General features: G+C 41.2%; 3 protein-coding genes across 5 annotated transcripts; 1 reads left to right on the top strand and 2 right to left on the bottom strand.

Moving 5' to 3' along the window:
- The first annotated feature begins 619 nt into the window (after window positions 1-619).
- Window positions 620-3091, top strand: LOC145706965 (uncharacterized). Its single transcript, XM_081784430.1, has 6 exons — window positions 620-1371; window positions 1536-1649; window positions 1698-2031; window positions 2074-2328; window positions 2377-2636; window positions 2709-3091. The coding sequence occupies exons 1-6, from the start codon at window positions 1281-1283 to the stop codon at window positions 2768-2770; spliced, it is 1116 nt and encodes a 371-aa protein (XP_081640556.1). The 5' UTR covers window positions 620-1280; the 3' UTR covers window positions 2771-3091.
- A 3550-nt stretch (window positions 3092-6641) lies between these two features.
- On the bottom strand, window positions 6642-9156 carry LOC145706646 (homeobox protein PKNOX2-like). Of its 3 annotated transcripts, none has more exons than XM_081784069.1 (8): window positions 9040-9156; window positions 7943-8051; window positions 7800-7905; window positions 7658-7751; window positions 7345-7428; window positions 7200-7263; window positions 6983-7157; window positions 6642-6939 (listed from the first exon to the last, which is right to left on the bottom strand). In XM_081784069.1, the coding sequence occupies exons 2-8, from the start codon at window positions 8035-8037 to the stop codon at window positions 6796-6798; spliced, it is 762 nt and encodes a 253-aa protein (XP_081640195.1). In that variant the 5' UTR covers window positions 8038-8051; window positions 9040-9156; the 3' UTR covers window positions 6642-6795. The 3 variants fall into 3 exon arrangements, with proteins under 3 accessions (XP_081640195.1, XP_081640197.1, XP_081640196.1); XM_081784071.1 differs by lacking the exon at window positions 9040-9156 and adding an exon at window positions 8719-8816; XM_081784070.1 differs by lacking the exon at window positions 9040-9156 and adding an exon at window positions 8357-8493.
- A 1254-nt stretch (window positions 9157-10410) lies between these two features.
- LOC145708173 (uncharacterized) lies at window positions 10411-11786 on the bottom strand. Its single transcript, XM_081785822.1, has 5 exons — window positions 11664-11786; window positions 11422-11589; window positions 11137-11372; window positions 10745-11086; window positions 10411-10698 (listed from the first exon to the last, which is right to left on the bottom strand). The coding sequence occupies exons 2-5, from the start codon at window positions 11583-11585 to the stop codon at window positions 10487-10489; spliced, it is 954 nt and encodes a 317-aa protein (XP_081641948.1). The 5' UTR covers window positions 11586-11589; window positions 11664-11786; the 3' UTR covers window positions 10411-10486.
- Between the last annotated feature and the right edge of the window lie 401 nt (window positions 11787-12187).

The raw sequence follows: 12187 nt of genomic DNA on the forward strand, positions 1-12187 counted from the left end.
CTGAAATTTAGTTTTTCGTAAAAATGTCACAATTGAAAAATGATAATTTGAAAATATCAACGGCCAAAATTTGTGACGACCGAAAAACGTTTATACAAGTAAAACAAAAGATTACATCCGCCCGTCTCTATAAAACAAGGATTGAGTAAACACATCTTTCTTTTTTTTTAACAATTTCAATTGCTCATTTTCAATGAGCGCCCTTATTTTTTTATTCCGCCGATATAGCGCTTTAAATTTATAGTAGCGATTCTTCGATTCCCGTGGCCTAAAAAAGTGCCTACGCTGAATTGCTCAGGTAAGACGCTCCTCTTTTATATTAATTGTTTTATACTATTTTTTGAATAAGTATCATTTTGAAAGCGCGCTGGTTTGAATCCAAAGGTGCTCGTTTGTTGAACCTTGAGAGCTTTATTTGAATCAAACGTTTAATCATTACTCCGCCGTTCTCAGAAACGTAGAAAGGCAGAAGAACGAGCTTGATTTGCTCTTCAACAAGAGGGTATAATAGAGAAAGAGAAAAAGAGAGAGGGCGAGCAAGCTATTGTAATTTAAAGGGGAGTGTTTATCAATAGTACTAATCATTGCGATAATAGGTGCCGCTATTCATAACGGAACTGTAAAGAGAGTCGAGTGGCGCCAAACTGTACGATAGTAGCGGTACTCCTCGTCTCGCTCGACCGGAGAGGCAGTAATCTGTAACCGGAGCTTACTACCAAAACTACTGATTTGCCGAGAAGTCTTAAGAGCCGGAGCCTTATTCATGAATTGCGATTTTACGACGGCTCGTGGATAGTTACTTGTTCACCCGCGCAGCGATTCATTCAAAGAAGAGAGAGAAAAGAGAAATAAAAACTACTCAAGAAGAAGAAGGAGCGAAATCAGAAAGTTCCAAAAGTTTCCCAGGCGGCGCAGAGTAAGAGAGAAGATGCGAAACCTTTTCTTCTTCATTTCATTTCATGCGGCTCTTGGAGAGATTGAACTAATCCCAGTGAAAGAAGGTCGCGAGATAAACTTCCCGCTTCGGAATTTTAATTCAGCGGAGTTGAGCGATCTCTCCTACATCACCCTCAAAGACGACTCAGGAATGCGTTTTTGAGAGTCAAATTTAGTGAGTACTCGAGCTGGGAGCTCCTCTGAATGTATCCGGGCTGCTATTGAGAGCCATCCGGGCATGTTGTATTTGAAAAGGATTCTTGAAAACGCTCTCCACAGGGAAATTCTATTTCAGAGGGAGTGTCTCAAATGGAAGGATCGACCAACATTCAAGCAGCGAGTTCATGCACTCTGGAAACAAGCTCACGAGATCCAACGCACAATTGTCGGACGAAAAGAAATATGTGATCACCTACATGGCGACTCAAGAAGTTGAGGAAAGGGTTGTATCTGAATTTGCATCGTTTGAATCTTGATCGCTGAGCGCTATTTATTACTTAGCGGGGTCGAATTTTTATTAGGCCAAAACAAAGATTGATTGGAATGTTTCCAGCGTCCTAAATTGATGAATTGAGATGAGCAGATCCCAACCCCTGATAAGGATGAATTCGAAATCGTTATTTTGCAAGCACCGACCGTGCAAATAGATAAGAAGTTTACGGGCGACTATGTGACACACAGCGCCGATCCCATTTTCTTGGCCACTTGTACAGGTGCATTTTCACGCGCATTTCTGTGAATCGAATTTTGTATTTTCTTAGCTGTCGGTGGGAAACCTGCTCAATCTACTGTGGAATGGTCTGTTCGGGGCAGAGATATGCAGCTGCGAAAGATTCCTGGAGCAGAAGGAAAGAATTCAGCAGACTTGAAATTGCCCGTGGAGAAGGAGTTTCTTGAAGACTTGTTTTTCGTTTGCCATGTGCAGCACGAAGCAGTAGACAATCCTATTAGCGAGGATTTCGTTGTCCCACTCAAGTTCAAGCCGTTTACTCCCATTTTCGACATCCGATCGGTAGTGTGTTCCTCGGACGGATCAGCTATCGAGCAGATTTCTGTCGATTGTTCTGATAATAGAGAATATCAAGCAAAACCAAGGTAATTTTCGACGAGTATTCACCTCACATCATCATTTTCAAGTGTCACTGGCTACGATATAACGCTGCCAAATAATGTGATGAAAAGCCTAAAAGAACTGACGCTTACTCTGTACGAAATGGGCATCTACGAGACGCAAAGCTATTCAACTGCTGTTTTGCGGTGCACTACGAGCAATAGCATTGGCAAATCCACTTCCGCTAGTATCAACTTGGGCGACGCTTACGATGAGCATTGTCGCTCGATGGGCGGAGCTAGCTTCAATGTCCTAATCGTCGTCATCGTTCTTATTCTCATGTAAGAGCTCTCACGACCCGTAAATCCGTAAATTGACGCCCCATTCAGAATTATTATTGTGGTCGGCACTCTGACCTGGGTCTTCCGGGAACAAATCAAGGCGAAATTCGCAAAGGAGCCAGTCGATTACGACCCAGCGGAAGAACGAAGTAGCATCACTCCGCCGCCAAACTATCCGGCGGCGCGTCTCAATTCAGGAGTGTCATTAGTTGGTGGAACCCTGAAACGAGATAATGGAGGGACACTGCGCTCCGATAGTGGCAACGCTCGACTAATTGTGCGTGATGAAAGTGACTACGTCGACACAGGTCAGTAAACTCCAAGGATATTCGCTTCCTCCAATTAGTATCCTGTTACAGTACCTAACGAAGTATTTACAGTCGACGATCGCTACGCAGACGAAGAGATCCACTTCGACCCCAGGCGAACCATTCCTGTCTAATTCTAATTGTTAAAATTATTGTTTATGTTGATGAAAAAAGAATGCTGCAACTGCCAAGCCCAATCAATGAGTAAGTAAATCTGCGTAATCTCTGTTCCCCCGTCGCTTCTGTCAGAAAGTTCAACACTGTGTTGCGAGAGATCGACCCATAAGACAGCAGACCACCTCGAACGACTTCATTCTCTTTACACGAATACTTTAAAAGCACACTTTTTACCTTCGCTTCACTCTAATTTTTTCCTTCACAAATCAACTTATTTTGCGTTTAAATGTGGTGACAATAATAATAAACATGTACATTAATAAACCAGCAGCCAAATCGTCATTACACCAGGAGCTTTTCAATGTCTTCTCGATGTAGGTTGAAATTTGAAACAGTCTTAAAAATTGAAATAATCGAAATCAACGAAGAGAACAAAATTACCTCCATGATTTTGACGTTGTACTCTCGAAGCGCAAATCTGTATTCAAACTCGCAATCAATAACTCTTTAATAAAAAGTTAAAAAGTCGAAGCGCTAATTAGTTTAGCTAAACTTATCCAGAATACGCTCGCGTTTCTCATCATTGAACGATTTGTCCCTATGTCGGCAGTAATGCTGCGTCGCCTCGTTCATTTTTTCTCGCAAAATGCAGATGAGTAGTTCTGAACGGAGAATGATCCTAGAAAAGCCTCTACCTCTAAAGTGGTCTCTCACGTTTTCTACGTAGATCTCTGATGACTCTGTTCATCCCTTTTTCGATTCAAAATGCAAAAAATGAGGATTTCGAAGCCACTTCGATGACAACTCTACAATCATCATCGATTATAACTTGCAAAATGAAGACAAACAAGCAGTGTAAAATACAGGCAAATGAGAGTACGAAACAGACCCTTATTAATACATGAGTTATTCACGTGTAAGAAAAGCGGTTGTTGCAGCAAGTTGTTGATTAGCGTTTAATCAGTGCATCTTATGATTGCTCGGATTCAAAGGATTTACTTTTTCATTTTATTGAAATCATGCAGAAAATGGATAGGAATTTGGAGCACTTGTTTTCGTCGAGAAACTTTCTCCAAAAGAGAATGAACAGCTCCCACGACCACGAACATGGAGAAGACCCTGTAGTTGACATTGGCCGCATGATAGGGCTCAGAGTCTCTTTTTTTTTCTTTTGACTTTGTCAAGAGGCGCTGAGGTAGACAATCGACGATCTTAAATGGATGCGAATACAGCTGTCCTTCTTCATGGTAATGATTTTGTCGCACATCAATTTAGAAATTGAAAAAAAAAATGTAGATCTTGCGAAAGTCGTTACAAGAAAAAATAGGAAAAGTCGGGCAAGTCACGACTATTTTCAATTATCAATAAAATTTGATTCTTTCAGCGGACCAAAAAAGCTATCCGACTGCGGCAATCTCGAAGAAGGTGGCAAGATTGACATTCGCAAATTCATGGGTAAAGCAAGAAAGAAGAGACCTTCCGAAGTTTTCAATTTTTAGAATCGTATAAAAAATGCACAAACAGTTTCTACAACCTAGCATATGATCCACCAGTCGTTCATATTTCTCATATAAAGGTCTCTAAAATTGAGAGTCTGAAGAGTTTAATAAGTATTTTTTGTATAATATTCTTTGACTCTCAGAAAGCAAGCAGGGGAAGAAAAAACTGCTCTCAACCATATCATGACTTTGATTCTTCTTGGCGGACTTTTCGGCGTTGTCTTTTTGCATTTTAGTATAAAAAATGTTCTCATTCGTTAAGTGACTTTTACTTTATTTCAAAGTAAAAAAATTAGAAAAAGCAAAGACGGCGCAAAACAACCGGCAAGTGAAGATAATATCCTCCTTGTCAGCAAGAATCGCGGCAAAGGTAAGATGAACTATCCTTCCTAGCCATCAAATTGGTTGTAGGAGGGTTATCATTCGAGCTGCCCCTAAACCTAACCCAGGGGCTACGCCCCCCGGGACCCCCTCCTAAGGCTTAGATCAGGGGCTTCGCCCCACAGGACCCCCAGTCCCTAACCACTAGCCCAGATTCTAGGGATATTGGATGGCTCGAATCCTAGGCTCGAATGATAACCTCTCTCTACGATTGAATTTAGATCCGCAAAAATGATCCACCGGAGGAGAAAGTTTCTAGTGCCGGACCAACCTCTCCCGCACCAACGAATCAAGATGAGATCAAATTTGTCCGGCAACATATCCGGAAGACCTGTAAGTGACCGACTCGAACACTTTCTCAGAATATCTTCTCCGTCTTCTTAGGGTCTCGTCGATCTGCTCGCCGTAGACTTGGAAGGAATAGACGAAACTTGCGGTAAACGAGCTTATTCCCATTATTTCTAAAGAGAAATATTTCAGCAGCCAGCAGCGAGATTTTCAATTTCATCTTCCCGGCATTGAATCCAGCTGAGCTCAGCATTCTGAGTAGAAAACCTGAGTCAGGCTCTGGAAGAGCTAAAATGAAAAGCCGCAAAGCTTCGCCAGGAGTTTAAAGAAAAATCATATGGTTTATTTGCGAAGCCGCTTTGCGGCTTCGTTTTTAAAAAAGCCGCTATGCGGCTTTTCATTTTCCAGAGCCTGACTCAGGTTTTCAACTCAGGTTGCTGAGCCCAGGAAAGCAGACCGCGGAAATCCTACGAAAAGCACCAAAACTCCAAGAGAAAGCCCCGTACTTCTACTGAAAAATGAATTCGCATGTTCGTTACTGACATTAATTATAAAAGAATTTTTTGATCTCCTGACTTAGGATTGTTAATTATGAATTGTTCTTCTTTTTCGCCGTGGATTAAGAATGATCCCTAGCAGACTCTGTAAAAATGTCCGATCACGATTATTTCAAGCAACTTTTCACTCAGAAAACGAAGATTGTAGGGCCGATAAAAATAACGTTTATGCCAAGTAAGAATGAGCACTTTTTGTTCCAGGGAGAATTTGAGAGAAGCGATCACAGCAGTCAGGAATGAGCCTGCGAACATATGGAACAACTTTTTGGTCAGTACTGGAAATGTCACGAATGTCACGAATTTGATGAAAATGTCACGAAAAAGAAACATTTGTTGGCACGAAAACATGTTTCTTTTTCGCGACATTTTCAGCAAATTCGTGACATTTGTGACATTCGTGAAATTTTCAGTACTGACCAAAAAGTTGGTCCACATACAAGCTTGCTAAAAAGATCTTTGCAGATTCAGAAAATAGATGAATGATACTGCTGAATTGAAAGAAACATTCAACAACTCATTTCTTTGGGTCATGCTACCGGTCAGTCTCGCTTATGATTTCGACTTATTAAATATTTAACAACAGAGCCTTCTGGTGTTCTTCGTCGTTGCTTTCATTTTCTACTTTTTTCATGGAATCACGCTGACGAAGAACAAGGCGAATCGAGCGTCGCTTTTGAGCAAAAGAAGATACACGACTACGGGGACTCCTCAATATTACTAAATCTTAATTATGACTCGGATGTCTGATTAGCAGTTATTTATAATATTACTATGAGTAATCCCTTGCAAGCATCGTCACATAATTACCGACTCCTGTCTATGACGATGAAATAAAATGTATGCCTTCGCCGTTTTCAATAGCTATTTTATTTTATTGTATAAATTAGATAAAATGCTCAACATATAGATTGAGACCAAAGTAAACAGAAAAAGTCAGGTCGCAAATTTTGAGAGAGATGAGTAAATGTTTCATCTAATCGTCTGAGCTAGCTGAAGATTTCGATTCCTGATCGTTCTGCTCGTTCTCTTTCTCCCAGGGCTGTTTTGGGCGACGGCGGTTTTCATTTTCCATCATTGGCTTTGGTGGGGCTATTCAGAGGTTGTAAATTTGTGCTAGTGATTTTGCAGGAACTTGGCAAAAGAGTATACTCTGTATTCTGTAGCTCCTACCCTGTAGTATTCGACGGCGCGCGTTGATGAACCAGTTGTTGACTTGCAGTAGGGTGAGACCCGTTTGCTGAGCGAGATTCCTTTTTTCGTCCTCAGAGGGGTAAGGGTGGACGAGGTGCTGCTATGCGGTCTCCAGCGTTGTTATCACTAACTAACTCGAAGAATGAGGTCTGGAGACCGTAACTGAAAAAGCCAGCCTCGGAGCGTGTCGGTCGCTTGACGCGGCAGTAAGCCCCGTTTTAGCCTGTTATCGGCGTCAAAATTATCGTATAGACCCGGCATGTTATGACTCTATCTTATTTAAGCGTTTGATGTAAATCGTGTTGAACGAAACCTGAGCGTGCCCGTGTGGAAGGGTCGAAGGCAGTACTGGCGCGTTGGGTCGTGGGAAAGCTTCGTACGCGGCGTAAGGGTGCGGAGGGATCTGGTGTCCTAGGTGACTGCTTTCTAGAGCATACTGAGCTGTATTTGGTCTAGATATTGGATGGATCATCTGGGCACCCAAATCGCTAGGAGACATTTTTCACAGGGTTAAAAACGAACTCGTTTACCATGGATCATCGGAAGAGTCGACTGAGTCAGGACTCCTGAGTAAATTTTCAGATTGCATTTTCCCTAAATTGAATAAATATGCTCTTCCGGTGACTTTTGACCTGCCACTTTTTGACTCGACGAGAGTCCTCAAATTGTTATTACCTTTTAGACAATGTATGTATCGGCGGCAGAAGTCATTACTTAGATCGCCAACTTTCTCGAGCTCGATAAGATGGATTTTTAGCACTAAAAATGGCGTTTTTACTATTGACAAATAAATTATCTAGACATTTGTAGCGCCGCCGCTAGTTAGCCGCCAACATGTACAAATCTCTCAAAAGCGCGTTTTCGCACTGTTGACGGGGACAATCACATCTTGTCACAATAGTTACGGCGAAATGGACAGCTTTCATAAGCCAGGTGTCACAAAAACGCACTTCTCCAACAGCACAATGCTACTCAGCGAAAAAAATACCTTGCAGCGCCTTCACCATCAGCGAATCGAGCTCTGTGTCGTTCGTGTAGATCGTTCGTCCTTGTTCCATCAGCCGTCGGGCGAACTTCTGAACCTAGAACAGTCTGATGAGAAGAGGGCTGGAAGGAAGGGCGAAAGTTACCTCTTGGTTGAGACGGTGAGAATTTCGGCGCACATCTCGTGGCGGACAGGAAGTCTGTTTCTCGCACTCGTGGAAGAGCAACTCGAGTAGAGGGAAGAGCGGATGACTAAAAGGATCATTGAGATACTAAAAATGCTTCGCACCTTCGTATCCGCTGTTTATCTCTCTCGTTGATTTGATCTCTCATAGGGTCTGGCTGCAGACTCGCCGTTTGTTGGGTCCATTCGCTGTTATCCATATCAATGTGCAGAGCTTAAAATGTTTTCTCAGGAGATTTTCTCTTGTTGAATTTTGTAAAAACTCAAATTTGAAATTTACACTCATTCAAAATTAGTTTTTTTTTTAATTGTGGCTTTTTTAAAATAAGCGAATTCGAAGTTTTTTATGCCAAATTTGGTCTTGGGATTTTTTTGCTTACAGGTTGGCATTTTATTATTACTGCATTCTGATTTTCTCTTGCTGGGAATTTTGTGCTTGAATGGCGTTTTCGCGAAGCCAGAAATTGTTAGGGTTAATAATGGCGCTCCATAAATCGAGAGATCCCCCTCTACCTCTACCTGGACTTGGTAGGATCAAACAGCGACTTGCTAAACCTGACACAGCTAGTATAAGACCTGATTTATGGTGATCGCTCCAGCTGAGATCTAACCGACCTTCGCTACCATAAACACAGGCAGGAGTGAGCCTGGCGACATTCGCTGCTTTTCCAGGCACAGCTGCTTCCTCTCTACCAATCGATTAGGACGAGGCAAAAACAGCAGAATGTCAAATCTATGTCGCGATTTAAGAGCGCATTTCAAACCCTTAAATCAAGCCCAAACTAATCACTTGCTAAAATTGGCCCAAGCACAACCCGAAGAAGAAAGAAAGGAAAACAAGCTTTATTATTCTTCCTTGATTTTCTCTCGTTGTTTTTTACCTGCTTCATTTATTAGAGTATTTTTTATCCATCAATCAAATTGACAAAAATGTCTTCTTTCTGAAGAGTGGACTCTTGAATGTGTAAAAATAGAAAGTATAGAAAGTGTTCAATCAGCTTCTCCTTTGGGAACCGTAATAAACATGATCTCGCCCATAAAACATGTTTTACTACGATGATCACCGCGAGAAATTTCCCCCAAGTGGCTTAATGACTCCTAATTATGGAAATGGGTGAGCTAATGGACAATTCAAACTGTTCGCATTTTGCATGAGAGAAAAGCAAAGAAATATGTGGCGCTATAATTAATGAAAAAATTACCTGTCGAAGGGTTGTCTAAACTCTGACTGTCACTCAATCAGGACCCTGTCTCTTGTTGAAATGGCGACGATCAACTTGTCACGCTGATGAGCCCAGCTCGCCGCTAATTCACACTGTAAATAACAGAATAAATCATCTTGTTTATAGGTTGAGCGCAAACACACGACAGGTCGAGCACAATCAAAGGTGTCTCTGCGATCATACTAAATCAATTTTCGACAAGGGCACTTTTTTCAGGTAGGCCACTAGAAAATATGAAAAACACAAAATTTCTACTATGACAAACAGAAAGTTATCTCTGTCTAATTATATCAGAAGAAAAGATGAGACAAAACTGGATTTTTTACTGATTTTATTAAGTTTTTGAGAGATATGTTTGTAGGTAAAGTAAATTGTGATCATATGAATATCGGGAGATGGAAAGCGGAGAAAGTAAAGATGAAGAAGTAAGATGAAAAAACAAAACTTGGGAGAGTATTTTGGGAGATGAATCAGCATCGAAGATATTTGAAGGGATCCCGAGCAAGCTCTTCGAAGATCTTCTTGATCATATCTTCTCTTGAAGGCGGGATGATCTCTTTCTTCTTGATCGAGAATTCTGGTCGACCGACGTTTGCCTCTGCTTGGAAGTCCCTCCACCATTGTCGCGTAAACTCGAGCATTTGCACGACTCTGATGTTTCTGTACTTTCTCGAATGCCGAAGGCGCTCTGCAAGGCCGATGACATCTTCCTTGTCGAGCATCGTGGCAGAGCGCTTTTCGAGGTCTTTGTGGAAAGCGATGAGGTGAGGGGACGCATTCTTCCTGTTGATGATTCTTGGAGAGTTCAATGCTGCCTTGTGTTTTTTGACTATTTTCAGGACATCAGCGTTTGAAAGCTTGACCCGGAATTCTTTCGAAGCCCAGGAAGCTGTTTGCGAAAGAGAAGGTCTTGGGTACTTCGTAGTGGCGTAAAGAGAAATTTGGTTCTTGACGAATTCGTCGATTTTGGTTGTCTTGTTTGCCTGCATTGTATTTTTGTTATTGGTCGATGTACCTTTTTGTTGGAATAGGAATTTTTACCTGCTTATATGAGACAAGAAAAGCTGCGTGCACCAGGTGGCTAATGAGAGAAAGAAGTTTTCATCATGATAATGGTGATTACCCGCTGTGATGGTGCCGATTCCTGGAAATTTCAGAGGATATGAGATTTTAATCACTAATCTGATAAACTTTACTGATTTTGTATTGAGATTTTTGTCATAATCGCTCGAACGGTTCACCGAAAGCTCCTGCAGTTAGTCCTGCTAAAAAAATAAAATACCATATATAAAATATATTAATGATAATACGATATAATTTATATTCAAGTATTGATAGATTGTATTGATTTCCAGTTTATTGGGAGAAAATGACAGATCTAAAGTTTTAGTCTCACTTTCCTTAAGTCTCCCTAGAAATGAAACAGTTATTCTTTGATGGGGAGAATGTCAGAAAGGGTAAAGCTCTCTTGGCAGACGGAACAAAGCGCGTAATCGACGTTCCAACTTTCCAATCTTACCATAAGAACCCCTTCCAAACATTCCTTGCATGAAACATGCCCACATTTGCGAAGAGCGCATTTATGGTGGAGCGAATCGTTGCTGTATTCTTCCAAGCATGATTTGCACCTTCCATTACCTTCAATTTAGAATATAATTATTAGTCTGTAAGAAACTTTTTTTACCTTTCATATTTTCTTTGGCTTCAACCGAAAGATACTCGTAAGAGAGCTGTTTGTAACGCTTCGCCGCCTTGTCAACTTCTTTCTCCTTTTCAAGCACCTCTTCCATAATTCCTTCATGAGCCTTCCTGGCGTCTTTAATTTTTGGTGCGTTTTCCTCAATCTCCTTCAAAGTCATTTGATAGTATTCGTAATAATCTTTTGCCATTTCTTTTCTGTTGCTTTGCTCTCTCTCCATTTTCTTAACGGTCGACTTTTGCTGTCTAGATAGAACCTCAAGTTCCGTTTGCTCACGCTTTGCTTCGGCATGGATGTTCCTGACGATAAAAAGCTTGTTTCTTTGCGCTAAAATTTCATTTTTAAACCACATGGTTCAATGATGAATGACCAGTTACCTTTTCGGTTGTCTGTCAACCACTTCGAGCCCGGCTCACAGCAAGAACCGAGGTAGAATTCTTCGAACGAGAGATTCTCCGATTTGCAGCTCTCAGTTGCGGAGAACGCTGGGCATCGAAATTTCGCGTCGGATTTCTCAAAGTCTCGGACTTCGATTTGTTCTTCGCCGCGTTCTTTATCTACACATATTTCGCAGAACCTTCCTTTACTTATTTGGATCGTGTCAGCAGGTACTCTGAATATTCATGGATAACTATTCTAATTTTACGAGAATTTATTCTTACCCATCGCACTCAGATCCTTCGCATTTGCCAAACTGGCCATAGGAAACCACTTTATTGGGGAAAATCTGCTCAAACTCGTTCGGTTGATGAGTTCCGACCCTTTTCGATGTGAACGTTGAATCATTTTCATCATTTTTAACGAGTGATCGAGATGGCAGTTTCATCTGGCTAGAAGACGTGTTAAGATTCTTATTAAAACTTTTTGTAATCATTGAGCACTGATATCTTTTCTTTTCTCTTACATTTCCTTTTTTCTTGGCGGGAATAAATTGATATTTTCTTTCAAATTGGCAAAAGAAAATATGACAAAACTCAGGCAAAACCTTGGATTTTATAATTTCTCAACACGCGCTTCGGCTCGAAACCACGCGGTTTTGCGATTATTTCATCGACAACTCATTGTTTCTGAGTCTACGACCTGCAAATGGCTCTTCAAACTAGGTTGCGTAAATTCCGATGTGCTAGTTCTATGATAGAAGTTCTGTCTATCTGAGTGAAAGTGTGGGGAAATCCGACATATAGTCGAATGGATTGTACTCGAGGAAAACACTTTCTTCGTTTACTAAGTCAAGCACGTCGATTTGAATTTCCTCTCCGGAGCCGTCGCCAGAGTCGATTCCAGAGCTACAGTAAATCGTTGGAAAAAGGAATCTAGGAATCTAAAAGTATTACCTTGCGAGTATGATGGCTTCATACTCCACATCTTCAAACATCTACAGTCGATAGTTATACTTAGAACTTACTTGATGCCGGTATTTTTGTAAAA

This window comes from Oikopleura dioica, chromosome XSR (assembly GCF_907165135.1).
Source record: "Oikopleura dioica chromosome XSR, OKI2018_I68_1.0, whole genome shotgun sequence".
NCBI lineage: Eukaryota > Metazoa > Chordata > Appendicularia > Copelata > Oikopleuridae > Oikopleura > Oikopleura dioica.

Bases quoted from the DNA above. Each gene is read 5' to 3' on its own strand.
- LOC145706965 (XM_081784430.1), top strand. From the start codon at position 1,281: ATGCACTCTGGAAACAAGCTCACGAGATCCAACGCACAATTGTCGGAC. The intron at 2,032-2,073 runs GTAATTTTCGAC...ATCATTTTCAAG, and splicing joins GAATATCAAGCAAAACCAAG to TGTCACTGGCTACGATATAA. The intron at 2,329-2,376 runs GTAAGAGCTCTC...CGCCCCATTCAG, and splicing joins GTCATCGTTCTTATTCTCAT to AATTATTATTGTGGTCGGCA.
- LOC145706646 (XM_081784069.1), bottom strand. From the start codon at position 8,037: ATGGATAACAGCGAATGGACCCAACAAACGGCGAGTCTGCAGCCAGAC. The intron at 7,752-7,799 runs GTAACTTTCGCC...AGACTGTTCTAG, and splicing joins CTCACCGTCTCAACCAAGAG to GTTCAGAAGTTCGCCCGACG. The intron at 7,158-7,199 runs GTAAACGAGTTC...AATGTCTCCTAG, and splicing joins GACTCTTCCGATGATCCATG to CGATTTGGGTGCCCAGATGA.
- LOC145708173 (XM_081785822.1), bottom strand. From the start codon at position 11,585: ATGAAACTGCCATCTCGATCACTCGTTAAAAATGATGAAAATGATTCA. The intron at 11,087-11,136 runs GTAACTGGTCAT...ATGAAATTTTAG, and splicing joins GTTGACAGACAACCGAAAAG to CGCAAAGAAACAAGCTTTTT. The intron at 10,699-10,744 runs GTAAAAAAAGTT...TCTAAATTGAAG, and splicing joins AGCCAAAGAAAATATGAAAG to GTAATGGAAGGTGCAAATCA.